Here is a 27495-nt window from a genome sequence, read left to right as displayed (position 1 = left end):
CAGTGAACCTCCAGGGTCTCTGAGGCCACTGGGGTTCCAGTGGGTGTTTATGGCAGAACCCCCTGCCCCCCGCCTAGCCGATGCAGTCCTGGTTCCTGCAGGGGTGTTCCGTGACTAAACCCCCTCAGAGACTGAGCGACCTCACCCCTGTGGCCACCCTGTGCTGGTTCCGGGGACGGCCCAGCTTTCCCCTTATGTGGGGCGGGGCATGCCCCCGTGCCCCACCCACCTGGCCCTGCCCTGTATAGCTCTTGAACAGCTGTCAGTGGTGTGGAGGGCTCCAAGTCTTTGTCGCTGCCCAAGACGCCCTTCGTGTGGAAGTTGCCTTAAACTGTCCATGCACTTGTCAGCCTCTTTGGTCTCTCAGCCTCGGGAAATTCTCCGTAACAATGCCCATCCTCCCGCCGACAGTGGTTGAATTGGAGTAAGTCAGGGCCCACCATGAGCTCTGTCTTGGGGCTGTCAGTCATCCCAAATACTCAGGGAGCTCAGTTGAGAATGAAGGCAAGCAGAGTGAGAGGTGGAGCAAAGCAGAGCTGACACCATCCTGGATTGCCTGGATCCAGCTGTGCCTGACGCCCGCTCCAAGTTATGCAGGCCCATGATTCCTTGCTTGTTTGAGCAAAGGCAAGTTGGGTGCCATCTGTCACAGCTGAGGGAACGGTGAAACCCTCTTGTCCCGTCCTTGGAACATGTAGAACAGCAGACCTTTGGACCCACAGTTCTGTCTCGTCTGTTTGGAACTCGGTCTGTATATCAGCCTCACATGAAGTTTTATAAAAATACAGATGTCTGAGGTCTGCTGTAGACTCAATAAGTTGCTTTGTTGGTATTTTTGCTTATATTCTTGGTATTTGATGTATATAATGTCTCAGGGTTATATATGTCATCATTTTTTCCAATAAAAATTTACATAATTTTTAATGAGTGTAAATATTACTCGTATTTATAAATCAGATGGAACGTTCACTGTCTTCTCCAAAAACAGGTTTAGTCACGGCGCTTGAGAGTTTTTTTTAACTTTTATTTAAGTGTGTTTTTCCAGGACCCATCAGCTCCAAGTGAAGCAGTTGTCTCAGTCTAGTTGTGGAGGGCGCAGCTCACAGTGGCCCATGTGGGGATCGAACTAGCAACCTTGTTAAGAGCACCGCGCTGTAACCACTGAGCAACCAGTCGCCCCGGCCCTTGAGATCTTGTCTAATTTTTTTAAAAAATTGGTTTTATTATCTTTGCATGTCCCAGAAACAACCAATTTTCTTTGTCAGCTGCATTATTTTTTTGAATGCTCACCAGACTTCTTAACATTTGAAAATATTGGGTAGTAAGTTAACCACCCCACAGAGTCTGTCACTTCTGTTTGGCCTGAGGCCCGGCAGTCAGTGCCAGCTAGAGACTGTCCCCAATGAAGGACAGAATCAGGCCCTTCAGATCTCCTCCCTTCCGAGATGGACTCGACACAGCTCGTGCCGCTGTCGCTCAGAAGCTTTTCAGGCAGGTCCAGGCTGAGTCGGCATTTCCAGCCTGTCTCCCAGACTGTTCATCCTGAGCCAGGCTGCTCACAAATAATAACAGGTGAGGGAAAAGCTACCGTGGCCATTTGCCAGAACACAGTGGATGCTGTTTCACGTTTCCTGTGTACAGGAGACCCCTTTCTCCTCCAGCATCCTGGGCTAAAATGTATGACAGAGACCTTAGCCGGACGCAATCAGCTGCGGGTGTTGTGGTGACCACCATGTCTCTGCACGCACTGTGTTGCAATCCTTTCTTTTTCTGGAATACAATTTTTTTAAAAAAAAAAGATTTTATTGGGGAAGGGGAGCGGGACTTTATTGGGGAACAGTGTGTACTTCCAGTGTGTACTTTTTTCCAAGTCAAGTTGTTGTCCTTTCAATCTTAGTTGTGGAGGGCACAGCTCAGCTCCAGGTCCAGTTGCCATTGTTAGTTGCACGGGGCACAGCTCACCATTCCTTGCAGGAGTCGAACCGGCAACCTTGTGGTTGAGAGGACACGCTCCAACCGAGCTATCCGGGAGCTCAGCGGCAGCTCAGCTCAAGGTGCCGTGTTCAATCTTAGTTGCAGGGGGCATAACCCACCATCCATTGTGGGACTCGAGGAATTGAGCTGGCAACCTTGTGGCTGAGAGCCCACTGGCCCATGTGGGAATCGAACCGTTAGCCTTCAGAGTTAGAAGCACAGCGCTCTAACCGCCTGAGCCACCGGGCTGGCCCAGAATACATCTTTTTGGGGATGGAATACCTAGTCAATTCTGTTTTACTGTCGATATCTGTAACCCAGATCAATTTACTAGACTCTTGAAAGCCAACCCTTTTAAATAAAGCTGATTCTCACTGACTCTCATCCCCATCCAGACTCTTATTGACACTGTCTTTACTTTTCATGGCAACCTAGATATTTCCGCAGGTTCAGGAAATCTGTTCTCCTTTCATCAAGATACATACTGGAAGCTGGTGCTGCGTCCCAGGCTTGCAGCTGCCACCCGCCCGCGTGACTCGTTACTCCGGTCTGAGCGGCTACTTTACGGGACTCGTGCTGACTTGAAGGAGTCAATACCTACAAAACGCTCGTAGGGTTTTGTAGATTCTGGGCCTTACAGGTCATCAGGAGGGTCACTTCCTAGCAGGCTCAGGAACCGAGAAATTTGCCCCCAAAATGGGAATTGTGTTTCTCACCTTGAGATAACAAATAACAGGCTTTTGAAAGTCTAACCTGAGGTTTCTTATGAAAACTACCAGCAAAGCAAACTTAAGGTGTTGGTATGTGAGCACTTGCAGCTCCCAGGGAAATAACTGGGCCATGCTGACTGAGATCAGCCTCATTTTATGGCCCAGAGAGATCTCTGTTTGAGATCTTTTCTTTAATCAAAAGGGTGGGGGGAGACGGTGATGAAAATTTTAAACTTTGGAGTACACAACACGTATTACTGGTACTTCCAGTGGAAAACCACACATCGTCTAGCATCTACCCTCCGGGACCTGATTCCCACGCTGTTGGGCCCCTGCCTGTCCCCCTTTGAGCTATTTCACAGGTCTGGAGATTGCAGATGACCACCAGCAATGCAAATACTTCCTTTTTATGGACATGCAAATAAACGTGGTGCACTGGAGAGTCCAGCGTTTTTTTTCCTGTGGAAAAAGCAAATCTCCGTCTGTTTTAAAATTCATTTCAGCATCCCTTCACTCCATATAAATCTGTGGTTTTGAACTTCTCTTTTGAACTCATAACTACTTTCCTGGTTCTCTCATTAGTCAATGACTTAAATTACCCTTTGACACACTGTACTAGTTTCCTAGGGTTGCTGGAACAAATTACCACCAACTTGATGCCTGACAATGATAGAAATTTATTCTGCGACACTGCAAGAGGCCAGAAGTCTGAAATCGGTGTTGGCAGGGCTGGTTCCTTCTGGAGGCTTGGAGGGAGCATCTGTTCCAGGCTTCTCTCCAGCTTCTGGACACCGCCAGCCGTCCCTGGCATCTCTTGGCTTGTAGCCAATCACTCCAGTCTCTGACTGTCTTTACATGGACTTTTCCTCCGTGTCTCAGACCTCCTTCTCTTTCTCTTGTGAGGACCCCAGTCATTGGATTTAGGGCCCATCCTCATCCAGAATGATCTCAGCTAGAGACCCTTAACTACATCTGCAACAACACTATTTCCAAATCAGGTCACATCACAGGTTCCCAAGCTTACAACTTGGACATATCTTTTGAGGGGCACATTGTTCAATGGTCATACACATTTTCATTTTACATCTGTGAAAGTCATACTTCTTAATACACACTTCCTCTCTTTTTTCTTTAACAGCAGTTTTGGAGGCTCAAGGGCCTGGAAACATCAGGGTGCTGGGAGATTTGGAAGATGGGCTTGGGAATGGGAGACAGACAGGAGGGAGGCCTGGAGTGGAGGGTGTCTGGGGTTCGAATGGAACAGGAGTGGTGGTCACTTGGGGAGAGATTTTCTTGGTGCCCCTGGAACCCAGCAGTCGAACTTTGGGGGAATCCACTCCACACAGCACCACGTGGGGTTGGGGGTGGGGGAGGTACCCCCATTCAATCCAGGGCCTGTGCCCTGCCGTGCAGAAGGAGACCCCACAGTCTGGGACAGGAGCCCAGGGCAATACTAGGGTCCTCCGATGTGGAAAGAAGACACAGATCATTTCTTTGTCTTGGGGTGGGAAGCTGGTCTACTTTATTCCCTAAGAGCAGACAGGAAAGCCCTCCTTCCACCCCCCATTCCCAGCCACATGGTGGCTCAGGCTTCCCGCAGAGTGTCCGTCACCAGGTGCAGCACACGTTTACCCTCCAGGCTCACCTTGCTGTTGTCACTTCTCGGGTGCCCCCAAGGCATTTCTGTGTCGGCCTACACTATTTCCAGACCTTTGATGGGGGGCCGGAGCATATGCTACAGAGAACATTCCAGAAAGCCTGGCCCTGGGAGGGGCTTGAGATCCACTGTGTCAGGACTTGGCCTGGACACCAGGGACCCGGTGTTGAAGACAGAGACCAAGTTCCGGTCCTCCTGACAAGCGGGCAAAAACTCGTTGAGGCCAGCTGTCTGCATTCAGCCAGGGCACGAAGCCCGGCATTCGCTCCGCTGGAGGCGGCGGGTGCAAGGTGATTCTGAGGCATGCTGCGGCAGAAGACGTGTCGGAGCAGGCCGTGGGGCACTGCGCGCGGCGGCCCTGCCTTTGCAGACGCTCCTGGCAGGTGTGAGCCGGAGGCGGGCCAGCGGAGGGGAAAGGAGCCCTGGCTTGGGCTGGGAGGGCCTTGGAGAGGACGGGCCGACAGGCGTGGCGGGGCGGGGCGGGCCGCGCGGGCTGGCAGTCCGAGAGGAGGAAGCTTTCTCCGTGGGCCCTGCCTTCCCTGTGCTCAGGGTTCAGGGCGTGGTTACTGACCCGCCGCCTTCCAGGCCGCCCGGCACACAGCAGGTGCAAGTGAGTATCACGGGCTTCGAGCCAAGGAAGCATGGCGCACTGCACGGAACGAGGAGCTCGGTTAGGTCGGTTAGCCTCATTCTGCAGCGAGGAAAGCGAGTCCTGAAGCAGTTCGCAGCGCTGACCTCCCCGTGGGGTCCCGTCCGCCTCCCCGCTTCCGCCCGTCCTGGCAGCTCCTGGGGTGCGAGTGAGCTGACGTCCCCGAGACTCACCGTCCGTCGGGGTAGGAGATGATCCCCCTAGAGCCGCAGGGAGGACGCACCGGTGGCCGCCTGCCCGAGCAGCCTTGCTGCCGCTCTAGCCGCGGCCTGTGCAGCCCTTAGCCCGAAACCTAGGCCGCGGCGGACCGCCAGGGGGCGCTGCGCCGCCGCGGACGCGGGCAGGTCGGGGCGTGGCTCCAGTCCCCGCCCATCGCCGCCGCGGGTGCGCGTGCGCACTGCGTCCCTGCCGCAGGGACTGCTGGGCGGGGCGACGCGAGCCTGCGCCGAGCGGGAGCGGAGCGGCGGCTGGGAGCATGTGGCGACCGGTGAGTCCCCGCCCGACGCGGCCCGCGCCCCCTCCCGCGGCCTGTGTCAGCGTCCTGCCCGGGGCCGTCAGGGCCCCGAGCCCCGAGTCCTTGCGCACCCAGAGGTGCGTCGCCCGGGCCGGGTGAGGGACCCTGTCACCGGAGAGCGTCCGCCGCCCCTCGGGGACCCGCAGGGCTGTTGGAGGAGCCCTTCACGACCCAGGCACCCTGCCCTTCAGGCCCCGTTTGAGACCCCCAGACGGGTCGGGGAGGCGCTGGGTGCGCCTTGGAGCCCACGAGCGCGCGCCCTTCGTGCGCAGCCCGAGACTCCGCTCCCCGCAGCCCGACCCCGAGACCCCTGTGCCCAGAGGCGCGGTCACGGGGCGCGGAGCGTGTGTCGGGGGCCCTGTCGCGCTGCCCCCGCGGGCGCCCACCCGCGCGGGGCCCGGCTGCCGCTCCACGCACGCCGCCCTGAGCCCGACCGCAGCAGGACTCCCCACCGCGGTGCCTCGCGCGGGCCGCCGTCCCGTGGCATCGGCGACACGAGGGTGGCCCCCGAGGCGTGCGCCCGCGCGCCCGCCGGGGAGCGGGCCCCTTCCTCCCGGCAGCGTCTGCGTCTCGGGCTTCTCCGTGGCGCTCGTGGTTTCCCGTGAGCCGAGCCTGCGGGCTCCCGTGCTGGGGACACACGGGACGCTCGTGGGCCTCCCTCTGTGGCTCGCGGCTCCGGTACCGCGGGGCGATGTGTGCGCCGAGGGCACAGCCGTCACGACAGCGCGTTGCCGTTCACAAAGCGTCTTCACTCAGTCGGGTCCCCAGAGCCTGCCGACGACGGGCACCCGGCGCACTCCCCCCCGGGCCGGGAAGAGCACAGGCTGCGCGCTCAGGGCGCCCCGGGCCGGCCGCGGCTGCGCTCCCGCCGCAGGGCCTTCCCGTGCCGTGCTCCCCTCCTGCCGAGGTGCGGGGCTGCTGAGCCCGCCGTTAGGCCCCGGGCGCTGCGCGTTTCCGCGTCAGGAGTCACCGGGAGGCGCCGGCCTTCTTACTGCCTGGGCTGCGCGTCTGCAGTGGCGTCTCCTCTTCCTTCTCTGCCGTCTGGCCCACAGGCTCCGCGGGCGCTGCCACCCGACCGCACAGCCCCTGCTCTGCGTTGAAGCGTGTGAGCTCTGTGACGTCTGCTGCAGTTACCCCTCACTTTGTCCTGCTTTGTGGCTGTCAGCTGGGTTCCAGGGAGCCCTCGGTTTATGCAGACACACTCTAGGAAAGCGCGGGAGGCCGGGGTACAGGACGCCCATCTCACCTTGTCCAGCCTGGGGCCTTGGGAGTGATGCGGTGCCGGGGCGAGTGTTGGCCGGCTGGCGCGCACACCCGTCTCGGTGAGAAGGTGCTGCTATGTGGGAGGGCGTCCTCTCCAGGCCCGCCCTGGTGCTCAGGCTCTGGGTGTGGTCTGACTTATCCGTGATGTGGTGGAAGTTGCCCTGGGCTGCTTCCTGGGAGGTGTGGCTGCAGGCTGGGCCCTGCAGAGCTCCTGGGGCTTCCGACATGTCTCCTGTGTGATGGGGACCCTGTGGGAAGCACTGGGCATCCCACGCAGGAAGGCGCCTGTGGGTCCCGGTGGGGGCCTCACCCCTGGATTCCTGCTACTGCCCTCTCGCCTGACTGTGGCCTTCCTCCCGCCTGTTGCTCAGCTGGCCTCCTCGCTCGGGCCACGTGGGCTCTGGCTCGTTCTGTGCTTAGCAGTGCTTATCGCAGTCCAGCAAGCCCTGTGGAGTTTCTGCTTTGCTTAGCTTGTGCCAGGTCCTAAAAGGACAGACATGATGGAGGTGGGCCCTGCTCAGTCTAGTGGGGAGACAGAGGGTACACAGTCATTCCTGTGTGATAAGGACAGTGGGAGACGTATGTATCAGGTGCGGGTGGGGGCAAGACGGGAACGCTGGTGAATCAGGCTGGGTGAAGGGCGTTCCGGGCAGGACAGCAGCCTGGGGAATGGGCCTGGGTCTGCCCCTGCATGGGCTGTCCAGCGTCTATCGGGGGGTCTTTGTCATAGGAGTGAGTGTGAGGGGTCCTTGCTGGGGATGCCAAGACAGCCAGGGCCCTACTGTGTGGCGTCCTAAGTCAACAACAGGAGGCGGTGCCTGAGGACTGGTCCGGCGCGCTGCCCGAGCCTGTGGGAGCCCAGCTGTAGCAGCCGCCCAGCTTTTGTTGGGCACCTATTAAATGCCAGCCCCTGAGTGAGATGCTTTATTTGTACTCTCTCACCTTTGCAGCCTTGAAGAGTGGACACTATCACCTCCTATTCAGACATGAGAGGTGTTGGGGTGGTCACCAGGCTCAGGGTGAAGGAGCAAGGCCCGTGGACTAGACCTGTGTGCTCCAGCGCAGAGCTCGTCACTCAGCACAGGCTGCTCTGAGTTCTGTGCCATCTGTACCCCGTGTGCTCTCGCTGGGGCCACTGATCAGCTGGCACCTGGCGGCGGCTGTGCCCCTCCCTGGTGGGCCTTCTCCAGGTGGAGGGACTTGGAGGCGAGCCCTCCCACGGGCACCTGAGAGTCGTGTGATGGGGCAGCTGGGCCACGGGCTGCGCTTCAGCGTCGCCCTGACATTCCATGAGCCGGAGGCCTCCTGCACTGCTCTCTCAGACCGAGGCACGTTGCGCCTTTCCTCTCCTGAAAGCTTGCATCTCAGAATGATCATGGTCGCCTCTGGCCAGCTTCCTTCTTGGTCTGCCGAGGTGCAGCTTCTGAATTGTGGGCCCCACGGGGGGTTTGCAGTTTGCAGCAGACCCCACTTGGCTGGCCTTTCAGTCTGTGTCTCTTCTGTTCTGCATATAACCATCTCTAAGCTTTTCTTTTCATGTAGTAGAACTAATCTCTTCTGGGCAAAACAAACCCCCTTTTTCCTGATATTATAAAAGCCGTGGGGAGCTATTATAACAGAGTTCAACAAGTATGTACTTTTTGTTAGGTGGGGTGGGGGCAGGTTGCTGGGAGGAGGGTAAGGCTTTGGGGATGAGCCAGTGGCTCAGCGCAGGAGGAGGGCCTGGGAGAGGCTGGCCGCTCCTTGATGCTACATGTGGGGGTGACCTCACATGTGCGTCTCCCTGCCTGCCGTGCACACAGCTCGCAGCTCTGTGTTGTGTGGGCCGTGGGCCGGGCCTGCTTCCCAGGCAGTGGTTCCCACGTCATAGACAGGGAAACTGAAGCACAGAGAGGGAGGTACGTGCTGGAGCCAGACTGCAGTGCCAGCCCATGAAGTCTGGGTCCAGCGTCTGCCCCTTGCTTCTCAGCCTGGGTGGGGCACCAACCGGCTGGTGTGGAGCGGTTGTCCTGGCCTCCGCCCAGGCAATGCCAGGAATACCCCTTCCACCGAGTGTGACAACTAACTGTGTCTCTAAACAGTGCCCCATGTCCCGGCACAGAATTGCCCAGGTGGGCAGCCCTGCCCCAGCTCTGAGATGCCACCTTCCCAGCTGGGACTGCGAGCTGAGTGGCTGATGCCTCGTACCCATGTCATGAAAACATCTAGGTGTAGGGACAAGCTGCCAGAATGATCCTTGACAATTAATTACCCAGATGCCCACCACCTTGGTCTGCTCATTGTTAATATCTTGTTGTAGTTTTTCTTGCTGTTAGAAAATATATATTCTTTGTTGTCATTGAACCATTTGACAGTAAGTCACAGACATTTTGACACATAACCTCTAAACAGTGTGCGTCCCCCAAACAGGGTCATTCTCTCAGTTAACCCTGGTAACCTTGTCATGCTGCAAACAGTAACAGTACAGGCAGGTCGTGGAGGTCTCGGCCACCGCAACAAAGCGTACGTCGGAATAAAGCCAGGCACACGAGCGTTCGGTTTCCTGGTGCCTACAGAAGTTCTGTGCACACCACCCCGCAGTCCGGGATGTGTGCGGGAGCGTCATGTCTGAGAAATGTCTCATGGCTAAAAAATGCTCCCACCACCCGAGTCTGTTGGGAAAATGGTACCGATAGACGAGCTCGATGCTGGGTTGCCACATGCCTTCCATTTGTAAAAAGCGCACTATAGCGACGCAGTGAAGGGACGAGCGCGCGGTCCCCGTGTCCTGTCCGTTTTCAGACTTGTCTTCAGATCGAGGTTGGGTTGTGCTTTGCACTTGGTGTCCATCTGTCTGGCCTTCTGAACTGCAATAGTCCTCCCATGTGTTTCCCGTGACCTGCTTTGTATCATCTTGCTATGAAAAGTTGCCATTATTTGCAGCAGTAGAGAGACCGGACACGTGGCTGTGCCCAGTACCAGTAGTTCCCAAGTCCTGAAGAGGCCAAGCTGCTGTAGAGAGAGGGAGCCACCCTCAGATCTGCTTGTTGGGGTTTTCTCAGGGTCACTGATGACGACTGTTGAGCGTGGCAGCTGACGGCCGTAGTCAGTTGTTATTCAGATCAGAATCACAGCAGAACCCTCACGAGCCAGGGGACAGTGGCGTCACCGGCGTGGCCTCGGGTCACCTGCCCAGCTCCTCATGCTCGTCCCGAGCCCTCTGACTGGACACCCCCCCGCTTCCCACAGGGCTGGTGTCCCCCGCACACCATCCCTCCCTGCAGGAACACCCGGTAAGGGCCCTAGGGAGGCCCAGTCTGGCTCCAGCTCACTTGGCTCCCCTTTTCTTTTTGGGCAGCTCCCCGCATTCCACCCTCCCCCGCATGTTTTTCAGCCACAGCCTGTCTCCTCGGCAGAATTGCCCTGTACTCCCCTGGCTTTGGGCTGTCCCTGACGCTGTGCCCTCTGCCTAGAAGGCCTTGCAGTGTCCACACAGCAGTCCTGCTGGGCTCGCTGCCAGGCCACAGGATCCCCCCTGCACCCCAGCCTGCTGCGTCTGTCTGTGGTGCTGGGCACACACGAGGCCCACTGTCAGGCTGGTCCTCCTGCAGGGCCTGGTGGGTGTGTGCAGAAGGTGTGGAGTGGGGGGGTCTGCAGGGAGCCTGGGCAGAGCTGCGTCCCGGGGTCCGGTGGGGCTCACCGCTCCTGGCACATCTGCTTGTTACAAGCCCCGTCTTGTCAGGTGAGGTGGCTGGGATCCCAGCCTGGACCCAGCCGTGTCCTGAGCAACTGTCCTTCTGTGTGCCCGGCGTGGCCGTGTGTGCCGCCAGGTGGCCAGGAGGGCACAGGGATTGCAGGTGAGGGGTGTGCTGCCTCCCCTCTTGTACAGAAAGCCTAGGGGCTCGGGCCCCCGAGTCTGCCCGCTGCTGGCCTCAGGCCTGCCTGTCCCCTTGAGGACCTGCCCTCGCTGTGTGGCCTTGCTGGGGGGCGTTATCTGTCCGCCCGTCCTCCTCATGGGACAACAGGTCATGGACCTTTTCCTTTGACTTCCGTGTGGTTTTGCAGTCCTTGGACTTGTCTTCACAGTGTACTTTGGCCCGAGGGCCTGGACCGTCCGCCCCTCATTGGCCCAGTGCTCACAGCTGTAGTGTTAGCGTCTGGGCTGCAGCTGACTCACTGCAATGGCTGCCTTGCCCTAAAGTCTAAGTTGTGCGGTTGGGCATCGTGACTGAGGAAATTTATTTATTTATTTATTTTTATTGGGGAAGGGGAACAGGACTTTATTGGGGAACAGTGTGTACTTCCAGGACTTTTCCAAATCAATGTTGTCCTTTCAATCTTTTTTTTTTTTAATTAATTTTATTGGGGTGACAATTGTTAGTAAATTTACATAGATTTCAGGTGTACAGTTCTGTATTACATCATCTATAAATCCCATTGTGTGTTCACCACCCAGAGTCAGTTCTCCTTCCATCACCATGTATTTGATCCCCCTTACCCTCATGACCCACCCCCACCCCCTTACCCTCTGGTAACCACTAAACTGCTGTCTGTGTCTATGAGTTTTTCTTTCTCATTTGTTTGTCTTGTTCTTTTTGGTTTATATACCACATATCAGTGAAATCATAGGGTGTCCTTTCAATCTTAGTTGTGGAGGGTGCAGCTCAGCTCCAGGTCCAGTTGCCGTTGCTAGTTGCAGGGGGCGCAGCCCACCATCCCTTGCGGGAGTTGAACCGACAACCTTGTGGTTGGGAGGATGCGCTCCAACCAACTGAGCCATCCGGGAGCTCAGCGGCAGCTCAGCTCAAGGTGCCGTGTTCAATCTTAGTTGCAGGGGGCGCTGCCCACCATCCCTTGCGGGTCGCAAGGAATTAAACTGGCAGCCTTGTGGTTGAGAGCCCCACTGGCCCATGTGGGAGTCAAACTGGCAGACTTCGTAGTTAGGAGCATGGAGCTCTAACTGCCTGAGCCACCGGGCCGGCCCCGCAAATTTTTTTCTTTGGGGGGATGAATATTAGGGAACAGTTCCCATTCCAGGACCCATGTCAAGTAGTGGTTTCAGTCTGTGGAATCGAACCGGCAACCTCGTTGTTATGAGCGCTGCGCTCTAACCACTGAGCAAACCAGCCGCCATGAGAAACTCTTAAGATGCATAATTCAGATAAGACAGGGAGACCAAGGTTGCCAGTTAGTGCAGGAGAGCTGCGCACGTCCACATGGCCTTTCCCGCCCTGCCCCGGCTCTTCACCTCTGGGCCGTGGTAGCGGAAGTCCCTCACGCCCCCGCCTGCACTCAGGACCAGGTCTGTGCTCCCTGCAGCGGTTTCCCAGCTTCCTGATCGTACCAACGCGCATCCTTGCCACTTGCTCCTGAAATGCAGAATGCCTTCCTGAGGCCACTGGGCAGTGCTCTCAGCAGTAGGAAATAGTAAAGGATGGGTTCCAGGGCCCTAACAGTGTCGGGCAGGGACAGAGGGGACATTCAAGGGCAGGCATTTCTTGGGACCTTCTGCAGTGACCGAGGTGGAAGCCCCAGTGCAAACTACTTGCAGCCGTTTCCTCTCATGACGCTTGGAGACCAGCGTCCCTCCTGCAGGTGCAGCTGTCTGCATTGCTGAGTGACACATGCAGGCCAGGAGGCACTGGCAAGCTTTGGTGACATTCAGGTGGAGGCCATGTTGCTGCCTCATGTGACCCTCTGCCGTTTGCTCACTTTGCAGTCTCAGCTTTGTCACTTCTACTGTGTCCTGCGGCACAGCAGGCCGAAGCTCCCGCCGTCCCCTGCTGCTGTCCTCAGGAGAAACCTCAGGGCCCCACCTGCACGGTGGTGAGTTCTCTGCAGCTGCAGTCACCCCCCCCCCCGGGCACATGCCCCTCGCCAGGCAGGGCTGGACTTTCTGTACCCCCACTCCCAAGGCGGGGGTGTTTGATCCTGGGTGTGGTGGGCTGGGACCCTGACAGCGGCGTGGTGAGTGCACTGCAGCTAGAGCTGCATGACCCGAAGAAAAGAGCGGAGGAGGGTGGGGCCCAACCAAGACGCAGGGCAGCAAGAGATGGGGAGGAGGGTTCAAGGCCTGAGCCAGTGGGTGGACGGGTGGGAAGAGGGCTGCCTGAGACTCAAGCCTGGTGACGCAGTGGCTGGGGACAGCGGGCAGACATGTGACAGGGCGCTGGGGCTCCTGCTGGGCCAACACGTCCTGGGCCCCCTCTGGATGGGGCGGCTGCTGGCTTGTCTTGAATTCGCACTGCATCCAGTGGGTGTCACCTGCACATTCGTCGGGGCTCTGCCATCCTGCCACTTGCAGCCGGCTGGGCCACCAGCAGGCCAGCGTCCATAACCCTGGTCCCATGAATGGATTTCCCACGAAGCCGAGGAGCTGCTTTCTCCATCCACTGGTTTCCTGGTGACTGTGGGGCCCAGGAGGGCGACTTGGACCAGAGCACCCTGGTGCCCGACCACGCATATGCCTGCACAGGCTCTGGGGCAGCCTCAGTGCCTGTGGGGTAGGCCCGGCTCTCGCCACAAGTGCCATGCAGGCTGGAGGGAGCAGAGGCCTGCAGCGCAGGGAGGGGCGCCCGGGACATAATGGGGCTGTGCCCGTGTCCCTCCAGGTCCTGGAGGCCGCAGCCGCTGTGGAGGAAGGTGCTGTCCGCCACGGCCGTGGGGGTGCCCCTGCTGCTGGGAGCCCGCTACTTCACAGCCGAGCCACACGAGAAGAGGAGGATGCGGCTTGTGGCGGACGGTGCCGGACGCTTCTGCAGGTGGGCAGGGCCGCGCGGCTGGCCTCTTCCCGTCAGGGTCCTCGCGGGCATACTGAGCAAGCCATCCACACTGGACGCAGCAGTGGCTGGCTCACCAGCCATCACAGCTGTGCCGGTCGTAAGTGGGTTTTCTTTCATAATGAATGTTCTAAAGGAATGAAAAAGAAACTGCACCCGGTTGTTAGGGCTGAAGCCCGCACCCCAGTTCTCAATCCCCGTCTGTCCTGTCAGTGGTGTTCAGGGACCAAGGGAAGGTGTGGGTGCAGCCTGGGAGCTGAGACTCACCTGGTCACCTGGTGGCCGTGCTGCTCGAGCCCCCTCCGCCTCCAGGCTCCTGAGCGCTGGCCTGGTGGAGGCTGAGGGCGGCCTCTGCTGGCAGGTCTCTGAGGGTCGGCCTGAAGATCTCCCTGGACTACTGGTGGTGCACAAACGTCCTCCTGCGAGGGGTGGAAGAGGTCTGTTGTGAGTCCCAGGCTGCAGCCGGGCAGCCTGGAGTGTGTGGGGGTGGGGGTGCCCCGGAGAAGTGGGTGTTGGGGGCACTGAGGAGGCGCCTGCCCGCCCCCATCCCTTCCCTTCATGCCTGTGGTAGAACAGCCCGGGGTACTTGGAGGTGATGTCTGCATGTCACCAGCGGGCAGCCGATGCCTTGGTGGCCGGGGCCATCAGCAACGGGGGCCTGTATGTGAAGCTGGGCCAGGGGCTGTGCTCTTTCAATCACCTGCTGCCCCCAGAGTACATTAGGACGCTGCGTGTGCTGGAGGACAGGGCCCTCACGCGTGGCTTCCAGGAGGTGAGCCCTGCTTTTGGGGGCACTGAGGGTGGGGGCTCTGGTGGTGGCCCCCATGCCACCCTACGTTCCCTCTCCTGTCAGGTGGATGAGCTGTTCCTTGAAGACTTCCAGGCCCCGCCCCACAAGCTCTTTCGGGAATTTGACTACCAGCCAATCGCTGCTGCCAGCCTGGCCCAGGTGCACCGCGCCCGGTTGCATGACGGCACCGCTGTGGCTGTGAAGGTATGTGGGGCCCTCCTTGCACAGCAGCGGGCCGAAGCAGTGGTGGCCAGCTGGGCAGTGCGCCAGGCTGGGAGGTGGCGCAGGCCTGGGCAGTGGTGGCAGCTGGTCCTCCCTGCACCCTTGCCCGGTGCAGGTCCAGTACATCGACCTGCGGGACCGCTTCGACGGGGACATCCACACCCTGGAGCTGCTGCTCAGGCTCGTGGAGTTCATGCACCCCAGCTTCGGCTTCAGCTGGGTCCTGCAGGTAACTGCTGCCCACAGGCAGGCCGGGGAGTGCAGCCCTGCACATACCAGCACGTGCCGCCTCCAACTGGACCCCTAACTGCCCACGTGGCCCGCAGGACCTGAAGGGGACCCTGGCCCAAGAGCTGGACTTTGAGAATGAGGGCCGGAACTCTGAGCGCTGTGCACGGGACCTGAAGCAGTTCCACTACGTCGTGGTCCCCCGTGTGCACTGGGACACATCCAGCAAGGTGGGCTGGGCCGCCTCTTGGGTTGGGGTGTGCAGGCCTGAGCTCAGCCTCTTTTTCGCCCCCAGCGTGTGCTGACGGCTGAATTCTGTGAGGGCTGCAAGGTCAACGACGTGGAGGCCATCAAGTCCATGGGGCTGGCCATGAAGGATGTGAGTGCTGTGTGCAGGGCAAAGGTGGAGGGAGCGAGCGAGGGGCGTGCCCATCGCGTGCACACCTGAGGGTGCAGGGGTGACAGTGGTCCAGTGCGGTCCTCTCCCCAGATAGCAGAGAAGCTCATCCAGGCTTTTGCGGAGCAAATATTCTACACCGGCTTCATCCACTCCGACCCCCACCCTGGCAACGGTAGGAGAAGCCCCGGGGCGGGTGTGGGTGTGGGCTGGCGTGAGCCACTGTGCTGTGTCCCTAGTTCTGGTGCGGAAAGGCCCGGATGGGAAGGCACAGCTGGTGCTGCTGGACCATGGGCTCTACCAGTTCCTGGATAAGAAGTAAGCTGGACGGGGTGGGGGCTGGCCCTGGGGCCCGGCCTCCCCTGCCCTGGGTCTCCGGGCTCAGTCTGGCCCCCACAGGGACCGGTCAGCCCTGTGCCAGCTGTGGCGGGCCATCATTCTGAGGGACGACGCGGCGATGAAGGCACACGCGGCAGCCCTCGGGGTGCAAGGTGAGGCCTGGTGGTGTTGTGTGTGGCCGTGGCGGGGCACACAGCCTGGCTCAGTCCCCCCCACACACCCAGACTACTTCCTGTTCTCCGAGGTGCTCATGCAGAGGCCTGTGCGCCTGGGGCGGCTGTGGCGCTCGCACCTGCTGAGCCGCGAGGAGGCGGCCTACATGCAGGCCATGGCGCGGGAGCACTTTGAGGACATCATGGCCGTGCTCAAGGCCCTACCACGGCCCATGCTGCTCGTGCTGCGCAACGTCAACACTGTGCGTGCCATCAACACGGCCCTGGGTGCGCCCGTGGACCGCTACTTCCTCATGGCCAAGAGGTGAGTGTGGCCAGGGTGGGCGGGGGCCAGCTGGGGTGGGCCGGGCCTGCAGGGGCGGGGCCAGGCTGACCTCATCCCTTGCAGCGCGGTCAGAGGTTGGAGCCGCCTGGCAGGCGAAGCACAGCCGAGTGTCCACCGCACCAGCCTGCGGCGCCACGCCAGGATGGTCTGGGAGACGCTCAAGTTTGAAGTGGCCCTCAGGTGAGTGGACAGGAGGGGCCCGACGGGCTGCGGGCACCAGCACCTGCTCCCTACAGACCTGTACCCCCTCTCCCCTCTCCGCCCGCCCACCCAGGCTGGAGACCCTGTCCATGCGGCTCACCGCCCTCCTGGTCCGAGTGCTGGTCCACCTGGGCCTCATGCCCAGCACCGAGGAGCTGTACGAATACCTGGAGACCTAGCACCCAGGTGCAGGTGGATGGCAGAGCTCGCCCAGGACTGGCAGTGCTGGCCAGGACTGGAGGTGGACGCCCAAGACCTAGGGCACCAGAGCAATTGCAGCCTGGAGATGGGGGACGCCCAGGGGCTTTGACCATGGCCGGGGTGATGAGTCCCAATGACCACACACTCTTCTCAAATCAAACAAATCTTTTTACTTGTCTTTTGTACAAAAAGGGAGTGTGGCAGGGCACAGGGTCCCCGGTGGTATCCAGTAATGGGGTTTAGAAGTGGGCGGTGACACGGTCGGTCTCTAAGAGGTCATCCAGGATCTGTGGGAGAGGCCCAGAGAGCAGGTGAAAGGCAGGTGAGGGTGGACAGAGGGAGGGTGGGGAGGGCAGGGCAGGCGGGGCAGGCGGCTCACTCACAATGTCAGGCGTGGTGCCGATCTTCTTGGCCAGCTCGCCTCGCTCCATGGTGCTCAGGTACAGGTAGCGGTTGAGCAGCTCCCCGTCCAGCACGTTCCGTACGGCGTTCTGTAGCGTGCGCCGGTCCACATGCAGCATCCTGGGGAGTCATGCGGGTGGTGGGGAGCATGCAGGCAGTGGGGTGGCAGCACGGACCTGGGGGCGATTGCAGGTAGGGGGCGGCCCACTCACCGGAAGGCGCGGGGGTTGAGGCCGGCGTGGTGGGGCAGCATGGTGGTCAGCGCATTCTGCAGCATCAGCAGCCGGCGGTAGGTCTTCTCCTGCATGGGCAGCAGGAGTCCGATGCCCCCGTCCAGCGTGGCTGCAGGGCGCACAGTGTGAGCCAGGCAGACCCCCACAACACCCCCGCCTCTATCCTGCCCCCGAGGCTCACCAAACCATGTGATGTGCTTGTTCTCCCACACGACCGACTTCTTACTGGGCCCCTCGCCAGCCCCCCGGCATGGGGTCCTCCAGAAGGTGTTCACGTGAGCGCCCACGTGGAAGTCCGCCCGCCGCAGCAGGCGCATGCCACCAAAGCTCTCCTTGGCTAGGCCAGTGGGACATCAAGTCACGGCTGCCCCATCCCACCCCGCCCCACCCCGCCCCGCAGAGGGGAGGAGGCAGGGACCACTCACCCTCCGGCAGGTACATGTACACCATCAGGTTGCGGTCCCGGTCAGACACTGGAACAGAGCCCAGTCAGCCCTGGCCACCCCCAAGTGTCAGGGGCCCACCCCCAGGCCCACTTGCACTCACCCAGGAAGCCCAGCTGGGCATTGTCCACCATGAAGTCCACGCTGTACACTTCCAGGGGCTTGGCGTCCTGGGGACAGGTGGAGGGACGTCAGGTGGCCGGCGGCCAGCAGCCACTCCACCCACCCAGCGTGTACCCAGCCCCGCGGGTACCCGGGACACGAGGCTCAGCGTCTTGCTGTCCTCTTGGTAGCGGAGCAGCGAGATGCTCTTCATGACGTCAGCGGCCAGGATGAAGTTCTTGACGCTGATCATCTGGTGGATGTACAGCTGGGTGTCGATGAAGGCCATGCCCGTCAGCTCACTGGCACGCAGGCTCCACAGGAAGATCTGTGGATGGCACAGGTGGCAGCCAGCGGTGGGGCAGGGTGGGCAGGCAGGCGGGGGAGGGGAGGGACGTACCTTCTGGCCGATGGCCGACACCAGGTGGCCGTTGCAGTGGCACAGGGCGGTCACGGGCCCCTTCTGCTCCTTCTCATAGAGGACCTTGAACTTGTTCTTGGTCAGGGGCTGGCCAGGCTCAGGCACCACCTCGATCACATCCATTATCAGGATCTGTAAGCAGGGAGGGCAGTGGGTGACATGAGGACGGCACAGGCCGCTGTGATCCTACCCCGCTCATCGGCCCTGCTCGTCGGCCCCTTACCCGCCCACGGCAGGTGACCTCCTCCCCTTGCATGAGGCAGGTCCCAGCGGCCACGTAGCCCTTGAGGCCGGACACAGTCTCCTCGCTGCGCAGTGACACTGTCTTCATGCACGTCACGTGCTCCCACTCCTCCAGCTCAATCCTGCAGGAACCTGGGTCAGGACGCAGCCCCGGACATGCCCCAGCCCCGCTGGACCCAGCCTCACCTGGCATTGGGGATGGCCTCCCAGCTGACCGGGGAGATGAGCTGGATGGAGAAGGCCTCCTGCTGGGGGTGGATGTACCGGTCATCTGCAGAGACAGGGGCAGTGGTCGGGGGGGAGAGCCCTAAGTGTAGGCCCACCTCTTGGGGCGGGGCGTCTCCCACCTCTCTCGATGGTCTCAAACTCCTTCTCCTCGCCCGTCATGCGTGGGATGCGGGTGCACGGCGTGTTGGTGCTGGTGGCAACAGCATACACCTGGGGGAGTGGAGGTGTCACACGCCAGAGCCCAGGCCCAGAAGGTCCCTGGCCTTGAGGGGGGTTCTGACCTTGGACTCCACGTGGTAGGCCACGTAGTGAGCTGTACATCGGAGCGGAATCTTCCTGACAGGCCACGGGGCATCGTAGGACAGGTAGGCAGGCAGGACACTGATCCTCAGCTCGCCCTGGGGGGTGCAGGGGTCAGCGAGGCCTGGCACCACTGAAAGCAAGACCAGCAACCCCAGGCCTCGGCAGGCTCCTTGGGACCAGGTCTCAGTTCTGCTGGAGCAGGGCTGTGGCTCGCTGTCACTTCTCAGGTTCACCAGGGCCAGGAGGCTGAGTGGCCCACTCTGGCCCCAGTGGTGTGTGCACAGCTGAGGGTGCCCCTGCCAGGGCCCAGCCCCTCTCCCTCACCCAGTCCTGGGTGTATCAGCACCGCCGTGACCAAGGCTTCAGAGTGGCCCGGGGAGGTCACTGCTATCACCTCAGTGACAGATAAGGAGTGAGAAGGCGCAGAGCAGGCGCAGAGAGCACCACCCAGGCAGGTGCCCTCGTGGGCTGCAGCCTCTACTCCTGACCCCCGGCCTCAACACCTTGGCAGCATTAAGCCCCAGGTTTCACTTCTGGACAGCCCTGTCCCCAACAGTCGGGGGCCTCATTTCTGGGGCCCCAGCACCTGTTCCTGCCCTGGGCGGCATCGGCACCTGTCGGTGGGAGCTGGGCCAGGCCCCTACCTGTCTGTTGAAGTACAGGAAACCGCGGGGGCAGTTGACGTTGTGAAACGGGGCGAAGGAGTCGATGGGGCCGTCGATGGCCATAGGATGTAGCCGCAGGGCACCCCGGCCTGTCACCAGGAGCCAGTGGGGCGAAGGGCCGCAGATGAACACCTGGGGGAGGCACCGTGAGGAGACCGCAGCGGCAAGGCCCCACCGCCTGCGGACTCCGCCAAGGCCGCCTGCCTACCCCTGAGTAGCCGTAAATGTCTTCAAAGTAGCGGAAGCGCGCCACGCGCCCGCGAGCCCCTGCCCCCTCCTCGGCAGCGCCGCCCTCCGCCTTCTTCTTGGATGGCTTGGGCTTCTTCTCCCGGAAGTTGATGTTGTGGGGAACCTGGCGGGGGTGCAGCGTGAGGCCTGGGAGTCCCGGAAGGCCAGCCGGCCCGCCCCCGCCCCCCACACCATAGCACCTTCTTGAAGCGGACTTTGAGGTTGCCCTGGCCGAGCTGCGAGTCATGGGGGAAGGCCTCGTAGACGAGCAGCTCCTGGTCCACGTGCACCTGGGGGCCGGTGTCAGGTCAGCGGGGCAGGGGGTGCAGGCACAGGCAGGGGCACGGGGCAGGGAAGCACATGGACAGTGGCGCTGGCCTGTGCTCACCAGCAGGTAGGGCCTGCTCTGGCGGCTCCCCAGGGCCACCAGCAGCACCTCCTTGACGAGGGGCAGCTCGCCCTGGCGCGTGGCCTCCTCCTTGCGGGCCTCGCCCTGTGTGGTAGGCTGGCCGAAGGAGCTGTCCACCAAGACCCGCTGCCCCACAGGGAAGTTCTTCACCAGGAACACCAGCCGCCAGTCAGGGAGCTGGTAGATCTGTGGGGCAATGGCAATGAGCAGGGGTGGGGCAGGGGCGGGGCGGGGCAGGGGGCGGGGTGGGTGCACAGGGCATCGCCTACCTCCAGGGTTCCGTTCTCCCGCACCAGCAGGCACCAGTGGGTGGGCTCGGCCCGGAAGGGCGTGAGGTCCCGGTCCGCGGGGGGCTGGCTGCTCCTGCGAGCCTCCTCCTTGCTGGGGCTGAAGAGGGAGCCGGAGTCCCCATACAGCATCTCTTCCTCGTCGTCCACAGTGGGGCTGGGCGGGGCAGACACGTCATGGGTGGCCTGTCACAGGACCCCAGCCCCCGGCACCCTGGCCCTGCACACACCTGGTCTCTGAGCCCTGCCCCTCTGCGTCGGAGCCACTGCGGCCCCCCGGCTCATCGCGGGCCCCGCCCAGGCGGCTCTCGGTGGTGAACATGCCGCTGACGTCTCGGTACACACACAGTGTGATCACCTTGGACTGCTGCGGGGGGAGGAGGTGAAGGCTCAGGGGACAGGCCGGGGCGGGCGGGGCAGGCACCCAGCGGCCAGGGGGTGGAGCAGTGAAACCTACGTGGTGCAGTGGGGGCTTGTGCAGCGCCAGGCGGTGGTGGCGGCCCCCGTATGAGTCGCTCTTGAGCAGGAACATGGTGACTTGACCCTCAGCACTCATGATGACCACATAGGGGTCAGCCACGGCGCACTGCACGATGGGGGAACCCAGGTCCACCGGGATGAAGTGCAGCTGGTTCACTGCCGGCACAGGGCTGTCAGGACAGGCCACCCCCAGGCTGTGCAGCCAGCCCGCCAGCCCACCCACCCAGCTGGCCCACCTCCTTCCAACAGGCGGATGCCCAGCGGTGACACTTGCACGATGTAGCGATTGTCCCCAATATTTCCGGCAAAGACTGTGGGGCCCTGTGTGGCAAAGCCGCTGGTATCCAGCTCCATGATCTCCTGCCCCGTCTGCAGGATCTGTGGGTGATGACGGGTGAGACGCACCCCTCACCCAGGAGGTCCCTGCTCCAGGCAGCCAGGCCCCACCCCTCACCATGGTGGAGTCTTCCCGGCTCAGAATAAGGAACCCATGTCTTCGCCCGTCGTCATCTGTTTCGGGGGCACTGGGCTCCTGCTCTGCACCCTCGCCCTTGGGGGTCTCCTCCTGTGAGGGCAGAAAGAGCAGAAATCCCACGACCCAGCCAGGGGTACTTGGAGAGCCAGGGAGCCCCTCCACCGAGCCAACAAGCTTACGACACACCCTCTGGTCCTGGCCCCACGGCCCCAGGCCGCCACACGCAGGCAATGCCGGTCACTGCCACTTCAGGGCCTCCTTGCCATTGACAGCCTGGGGTACACATACCTGCTCCTTACGCACAGGGGCAATGACTGTCCACATGTCATAGCAGCCAGGAAGTTCAAAGGTCGTCACCACCTGGGGCCGGATGCTCTTCTGGAAGGACGATGGGGCATGTCCATCTACCCAGGTCCCCCCCCAGCCCCGGAGGTCCCACCCCGCCCGCCCCCGCACACCTGCAGCACCGACAGGGCTCCATTCTTGCCGTAACCAGAGCACATCACAATCTCCAGATCTGGCTCGGGGCTGTTCTGAAACTGCAAGGGGCCTGGGGTGAGGCCGGGTCCCCGCTGTGCGAGCCCTGCACCCCTCTCCAAACCTGGGTACCTCTTCAGAGAGGAAGGCAGGCTCGCCCATGGCAGCGTTGGCACAGGGTCCAATGTTGAGGATACTGTCACATACCTGAGGGTACAGCAGTGGTCAGGCAGGCAGCCAGCCAGGGCGGGGCCCCCTTTACACACAATCTCACCTCAAAGGAGTAAGTGGCCAGCTGTGTGCCCGACTGGGCCTCGCTGCCATACACCTCAATCTCATCCACCTCGTCCTGCGCCACCGACTTGCCCCCTGCAGCACCGGAAACACATCTGAGCTGCCCTGGTCAACCAGCCCCCGCCCCCATTCCCGTCCAGCCCTGGGCCTCACCTGACCAGCCCACTGTGGAGTCCATTCGCTTCTTCTTTGACGGAGGCTCTTCCTGTGAGGCAGGAGGGTGCTGAGCAGCCCTGAGGCCACCCCGCACAGGGCAGGGTCCCCACAGCCCCAAACACCTACCTTGTCAGCGGCCTCACGGACGGCGCTGGCCGGGGCCTCCTGCAGCTTCTCTGTGTACTTGAGGAGCAGGGAATTGCCCAGGCGAGAACCAAGGAACAGGTACCCAGGCTCCATGGTGACCATCTGAGGGTGGGTGGGTGGTGAGGGCAGGTCCGGGCCCAGGCCCAGGCCCAGGGCCACCCACCCAGGCCACTCACACTGCTGGTGAGGACACTGGCGGCAGCCTTGTCGAAGTGGAAAGCGCGGACGCTGCGCATGCCATCGGTGATGAGGGTCAGCACGTAGCTGCCGGGAGGAGGAGGATGAGCCGGGGCAGTGGTCATGCGGGCGGGGTAGGGGGAATCCTGACACAAAGGGGCACAGGGTTCACTGAGGGGGAGACTCACATCTCACCACCCTTGAGGGAGATGACCATCTTGTCGTAGGAGATGAAGGCCGCCTGGGCACAGTCCAGGGTGATGCGCACGCCCTCCTGGGTGCCTGTGGTGGCGGGTGTCAGGCCGACCCAGCAGCCACACCCCAGCCCCGCCTCAGACTACCCACAGCCCCGCCCCCACCCCGCACTCACGCAGGGGAAAGGCGGTGGTGCCGGTGGTGAGGCTGTTGAGAGCCACGCCGTAAGGGGGGACGCTCTGGTTCAGGTACAGCAGTGAGTTGACAGCAAAGACCACCACCCCACCTAGAAAGGAACAGCTGGTGGGCAGGGCTCTGTGCCCCCCACGCCACCCCTCTACTCACACAGCCCTCACCTATAGGCTTGGGTACAGCGAGGGCCTGGGTGCAGTCGAAGGGCAGACTGGTGAGCGACCAGATGACGGGATGAACCTTCTGTGTGATGTTCAGTGAAATGGCCACGATGGAGCAAGTGTCCTGCCGCACAGCGACCCGCCTGGGGCCGGAGCAAGTCGGTCAGCAAGGGCCAGTTCCCACCCCTTGAGGCTGCTCCTCCCCCTCACGCAGGCCCACCCTACCTCCGGGGGCCAGTCCCCACCCCGAGGAGACTGCCCGGTCCGCCCTGCCACAGGTCCTGCCCCCTACAGGCTGCCACCCCCCAGGGAGCCGCTGCAGCACACAGCGCAGGCCTCACCCAGGCCAGGTCTGGTTGGGCTCAAACAGGATGAGCAGGGTGGGCTCGTAGTAGCCGTGCAGAAACTGCAGGTCCACGATGTTGAGCAGCTTCTCATCCAGCGCCCGCACGTCGATGATATAGCTGGGCAGGAAGCTGGACCTCTGCCTGGGGGCCAGGAGCTTCAGCGGCGGCGGTGGAGGCACCTCGGCTCTGGTAGCCCCCCGCCACGACCGGCCCGGCCCCACACTTACCCCTCGCCCATGAGCCCCTCGTGCTCCTCGGCCAGGCTCTCCCTGCGGAAGGGCAGCACCACCAGACGCGTGCCATAGATGAGCATGGCTGCGCAGCGTCCGTCAGGGTCCACGCGCACACGTGGCGTGTGCACGTTCTGCACAAACCCGTCCTGAGGGGCAAAGGCATCAGGTGGGAGACACCAGAAGGCAGGAGGGCACGGGCTGGGCGGGAGGGTCGTGGAGGGTGGCATGGGGTACGGGCGCGGCTGGGCCTACCCGCAGCTCGGGCTCCTCAAAGTAGTGCAGAGACAGCGTCTTCAGGTCGTGCGTGCCCGGGTCGTACTCCACCACCGACAGCTGGGGACGGCAAGTCACAATCGCACCCACCACTCCCTACTGCCGTGCCAGGGATCCCCACCAAGCATCCCGCACCTGCGCCCCCCGTCCAATCCCACCGCCCACCTTGGCGTCCTTGAAGCTCAGCAGCAGGGCATCCCGCTTGGCGCCTGCCAGCTGCACGCTGGCCATAGACATGACGTTGCCGAAGAAGGAGAAGGAAGCCACCAGCTCCAGCTTTTCTCGGTGCTCCCGGTGGGCCTTCCCCTCTGGGGGAGAGGCCAGTGGGTACAGGTCTGGTTCCCGCCCCAGCCACTCACACCCCCAGGGGCATGGCCAGGGTGGCCACCATGTGCTCACCTGTGCTCCTGTCATTCTTGGTTGGAGCCTGAAGGAGGGAGGAAGAGGAGACAGTGAAGGGCCACACTGCTGCTGTTGGTGGCCCCAGCTCATGGAGGGACAATGGGGAAAGACCACCCAGGGCTGGCTCTGCCACCAGCAGCCCTGACTGAACCCTCACTGCCGTGGGGAGCACGTGACAAGGCACTCCTAGAGACAGCCATGCACACCCCAGTCCAACGTGGACAAAGTCACACTCACACTGGGACCCCAACCAGGCCACAGGCTTCTCCTGAGGAGCCCACCCTAACACGGGGAGCACTCAGGGTGAGAGGCTGGCTGGACAGCTGCTCTGTACACCCCTAACCTGCCTGGCTTTGCCCCACAGAAGTGAAACATGTGACCACAAAACAAAGGATAAGGGGGTACACAGGGCTAGAGCCTTACAAGGATTCATGTCATTTGGAGCAAAAGTACTCATTTGAACCAGACTATCATAAATCAGAGGCCTGCTGTAATTGCTAATGTAACTCATTAGAAAATGACACAAAATCCATAAAGAAAAACCTACAGAGAAGATAAAATAAAATAAAAATACCTGATTAATCCAGAACAAAGTAGAAAGAAGGAAACAGGAAGAATAAAGGAATAACAGAAAGATACAGAGTGAGATGGTGACTCAGACCCGACTGCGTAGAAAATCACATCACATGTAGACAAACAATCCAATGAGAAGACAAAAGCTACCAAAAAAACAAAGAACATCCCACTGTTTGCTACTGAGTCACTTTAAATATAAGGACACATATTTTAAACTTATTCCATGCAACAAAAAAAAGCTGGGGTAGCCACGTTACTATTGGACAAAATGGATCTTAAAGGCAAAATATGCCAGAGATAAAAAAGGATATTTCATGACAAAAAGGACAGTTCAAAAGTAAAACGTTATTTTAAATTGGTCTTCCATGTAGCTAACAATGCAGCTTTAAAGCATGTGCGCGCTCACACACACACATACACACAAAACACACACACACACACACATACACACACCTCTTGATAACCCTGTCGGGCAAGTACTCCACCTTGTTCATCTTTAAAACTGTCTTCGATAGTCTTAAATTTTGCCTCTTCCATGTAAATTTGAGAATCAAATGACTAAATCTAGTGAGAAACTTTACTGTAACTTTGAGATAAAAAACACTGAATGTATGGATTAATTTGGGAATGGCCGACATCTCTACAATAATGAGACTTCCCAAATAACCATGATATATAGAGGGTACCAAAAAAAGGAAAAAAACTATTATTAAAATTATAATATTCAATATATACCAATAACAAAAGATGAATACGAGTCATGTGGACATATTTTTTTGGCACCCCTAGTATTTTCTATTAACTTGGGACTCTTATCAAAAGTTTAAAACAGTGCTATATATTGTTTCCTCGTAAAGGTCGCAGGGGCCTTTCTTGCTGCTACCTGTCACGCTACACCTGCCCCGGGCCATGTACTTGCCTATCTCCTACACAGCTGCTCCGTTCTCTTCCCAGACCTCACAGAGCAGAGGCCAGGTGTCCCCCACGGTCTGGGCTGTGCCCTGCTCAAACTCCCAAGCCACCCACACTTGTGCAAACACGGGAACAGGCTGTTTGAAACCTCAGGGCAGTCTGTTCTGCAGTGATGGTTGGACTGGTCCTGAATGCTCTCACCCACTCAACGACCGGCCTCCAGCTCTCTCCCCATCTCTTGCTGCCTCACGCTTTACCTTCTCCTGCAGGAGTTGGCAAACTTTCCTGGAAAGGACTAAGGAGCAAATATCTGACTTAGGGTTTTCAGTCAATCTGGTCTGTTGAGGATGCTCCTTTGGAATTTTTTACAACTTGTAAAGATGTCAAAAGCGTCCTTAGATCTCAGTGAGCTTCGGACAGCAAGCCCCACTTCAGGGGCGCAATGCCTTCTGCACAAAATGTGCTATTGTCTCGCTCATCTTAAAACAAAACCTTCTCCAGCCAGTCGCTGCTCCACTTCTTTCCTTCCCTGTGCCATCTCCTTCCAAGAGCTGTCCGTGCTCACGTGACTAACCCTCCTCTTCCACTCTACACCCCTGACCACTCTGCACGGCCCTCCCCACCCTCAGCTGCTTCTGGCCTGCGCACAGGCTGTTCCCAGCGCCCGGGGCACTCTTCACTCCCCGCCCTGGGCCTGGCTAAGTCTTCCTCCCCGTCAGGAACAGATAAGAAGCTGCCTCTGGCAAGAAGCCTTCCGGGACTAACTCCCACGCCTCCTCTTTCCTCTACTGACAGCTCATCACCCTTCACTAACACCGCTGCCAACGTCCCCTTTGGCGGGAATGCTCTTCCCCCGCCCAACCGCTGCTCTGCCTCGGGGGGCTCTCCTGGTCGGCCAGCTGGGGACACACCGCCTGCTTCACTACCTCCTCCGTGGACTCAGGGAAGGCCCCTGCCCCAACTTTCTGCAGGTTTTGTTCTCCAGTGTATTCCTACTACCTAACACACAGCAGGTGTTCATATCATCCAGCCGCTGAAAAACAAGGAGCAAGTAGATGCACGAGGGCAGGGCTCCACGCCCACGCCATGCCCACGGGAGCGCACTGGAGGCGGAAACACGTAGGTTCTCGACACAAGCAGGGACGCGTCCGGTCGCGCTTCTCCGCCTCCTCTGGGCACGCGCCTCGCCGAGCCGTCGGGAGGCCGGAGGGGCCCGGGGCGGCGCGGCGCGCACCTACCTCGGCGTCGCGGTTCAGGCGGTACACGTAGAGCTGCGAGGTCCCGGCCACCACGAGGTTGCGCTCGCTGTTGTTGAAGAAGTTGCAGTACATGGAGAACTCCAGGCCGGTGGGCGGGTGCGCCTGCTTGTACACGGCGTACATGGCGCCGAGCCCGGGCTGCACGGGGCCGGAAGGCGACGGGATGAGTGGGGCCGCCCGCGCCCGAACGCCCTCAGCCCGCCGCCCGCCGCCCACCTGGCAGTTGGAACCTGCTCGCGGGGGACCGGGACGTCGATGAACACGCTCCGGCCGGGCCCGGAAGCTGAGCGCCGAGGTTCCGGTTCCCGCGCCTGCGCAATGCCGCCACGGCAAAGCTGCCGCCGCGGGCGGCTAGGGGGAGCGGAGCGGTTTCG

The 27495-nt window shown here is 60.4% G+C and overlaps 2 protein-coding genes across 9 annotated transcripts; one reads left to right on the top strand and one right to left on the bottom strand.

The window, feature by feature from the left end:
- The first annotated feature begins 4953 nt into the window (after positions 1-4953).
- Positions 4954-16578, top strand: ADCK5 (aarF domain containing kinase 5). Of its 8 annotated transcripts, none has more exons than XM_081070584.1 (15): positions 4954-5477; positions 12466-12572; positions 13358-13507; positions 13887-13962; positions 14097-14297; positions 14379-14519; positions 14653-14766; positions 14864-14995; positions 15061-15144; positions 15256-15337; positions 15402-15480; positions 15562-15653; positions 15726-15978; positions 16063-16179; positions 16274-16578. In XM_081070584.1, exons 1-15 carry the CDS (start codon positions 5466-5468, stop codon positions 16377-16379), a joined length of 1746 nt encoding a protein of 581 aa, XP_080926710.1. In that variant the 5' UTR covers positions 4954-5465; the 3' UTR covers positions 16380-16578. The 8 variants fall into 8 exon arrangements, with proteins under 8 accessions (XP_080926710.1, XP_080926712.1, XP_080926711.1 ...); XM_081070585.1 differs by having other exon boundaries at positions 5409-5477; positions 13358-13625; positions 14239-14297; positions 16274-16559; XM_081070586.1 differs by having other exon boundaries at positions 5406-5477; positions 13358-13625; positions 15260-15480; positions 16274-16559.
- CPSF1 (cleavage and polyadenylation specific factor 1) lies at positions 16555-27393 on the bottom strand. The gene is made up of 38 exons (XM_081070576.1): positions 27352-27393; positions 27101-27259; positions 24372-24399; positions 24138-24280; positions 23952-24032; positions 23694-23845; positions 23461-23607; positions 23123-23262; positions 22942-23052; positions 22760-22853; positions 22571-22658; positions 22374-22496; positions 22245-22296; positions 22072-22166; positions 21930-22004; positions 21779-21859; positions 21609-21698; positions 21300-21410; positions 21082-21223; positions 20823-21001; positions 20596-20732; positions 20348-20522; positions 20058-20264; positions 19870-19959; positions 19650-19793; positions 19421-19573; positions 18755-18871; positions 18593-18683; positions 18432-18516; positions 18226-18367; positions 17982-18134; positions 17733-17909; positions 17583-17649; positions 17462-17509; positions 17218-17373; positions 17016-17145; positions 16785-16923; positions 16555-16688 (listed from the first exon to the last, which is right to left on the bottom strand). The coding sequence occupies exons 2-38, from the start codon at positions 27242-27244 to the stop codon at positions 16641-16643; spliced, it is 4335 nt and encodes a 1444-aa protein (XP_080926702.1). The 5' UTR covers positions 27245-27259; positions 27352-27393; the 3' UTR covers positions 16555-16640.
- Positions 27394-27495: the final 102 nt, after the last annotated feature.

Source organism: Rhinolophus hipposideros, assembly GCF_964194185.1.
Source record: "Rhinolophus hipposideros genome assembly, chromosome: 13".
NCBI classification, from domain to species: Eukaryota; Metazoa; Chordata; class Mammalia; order Chiroptera; family Rhinolophidae; genus Rhinolophus; species Rhinolophus hipposideros.
The sequence above is the reverse complement of the archived record's forward strand: the minus strand, read 5'-3'. Positions and strand labels throughout refer to the sequence as shown.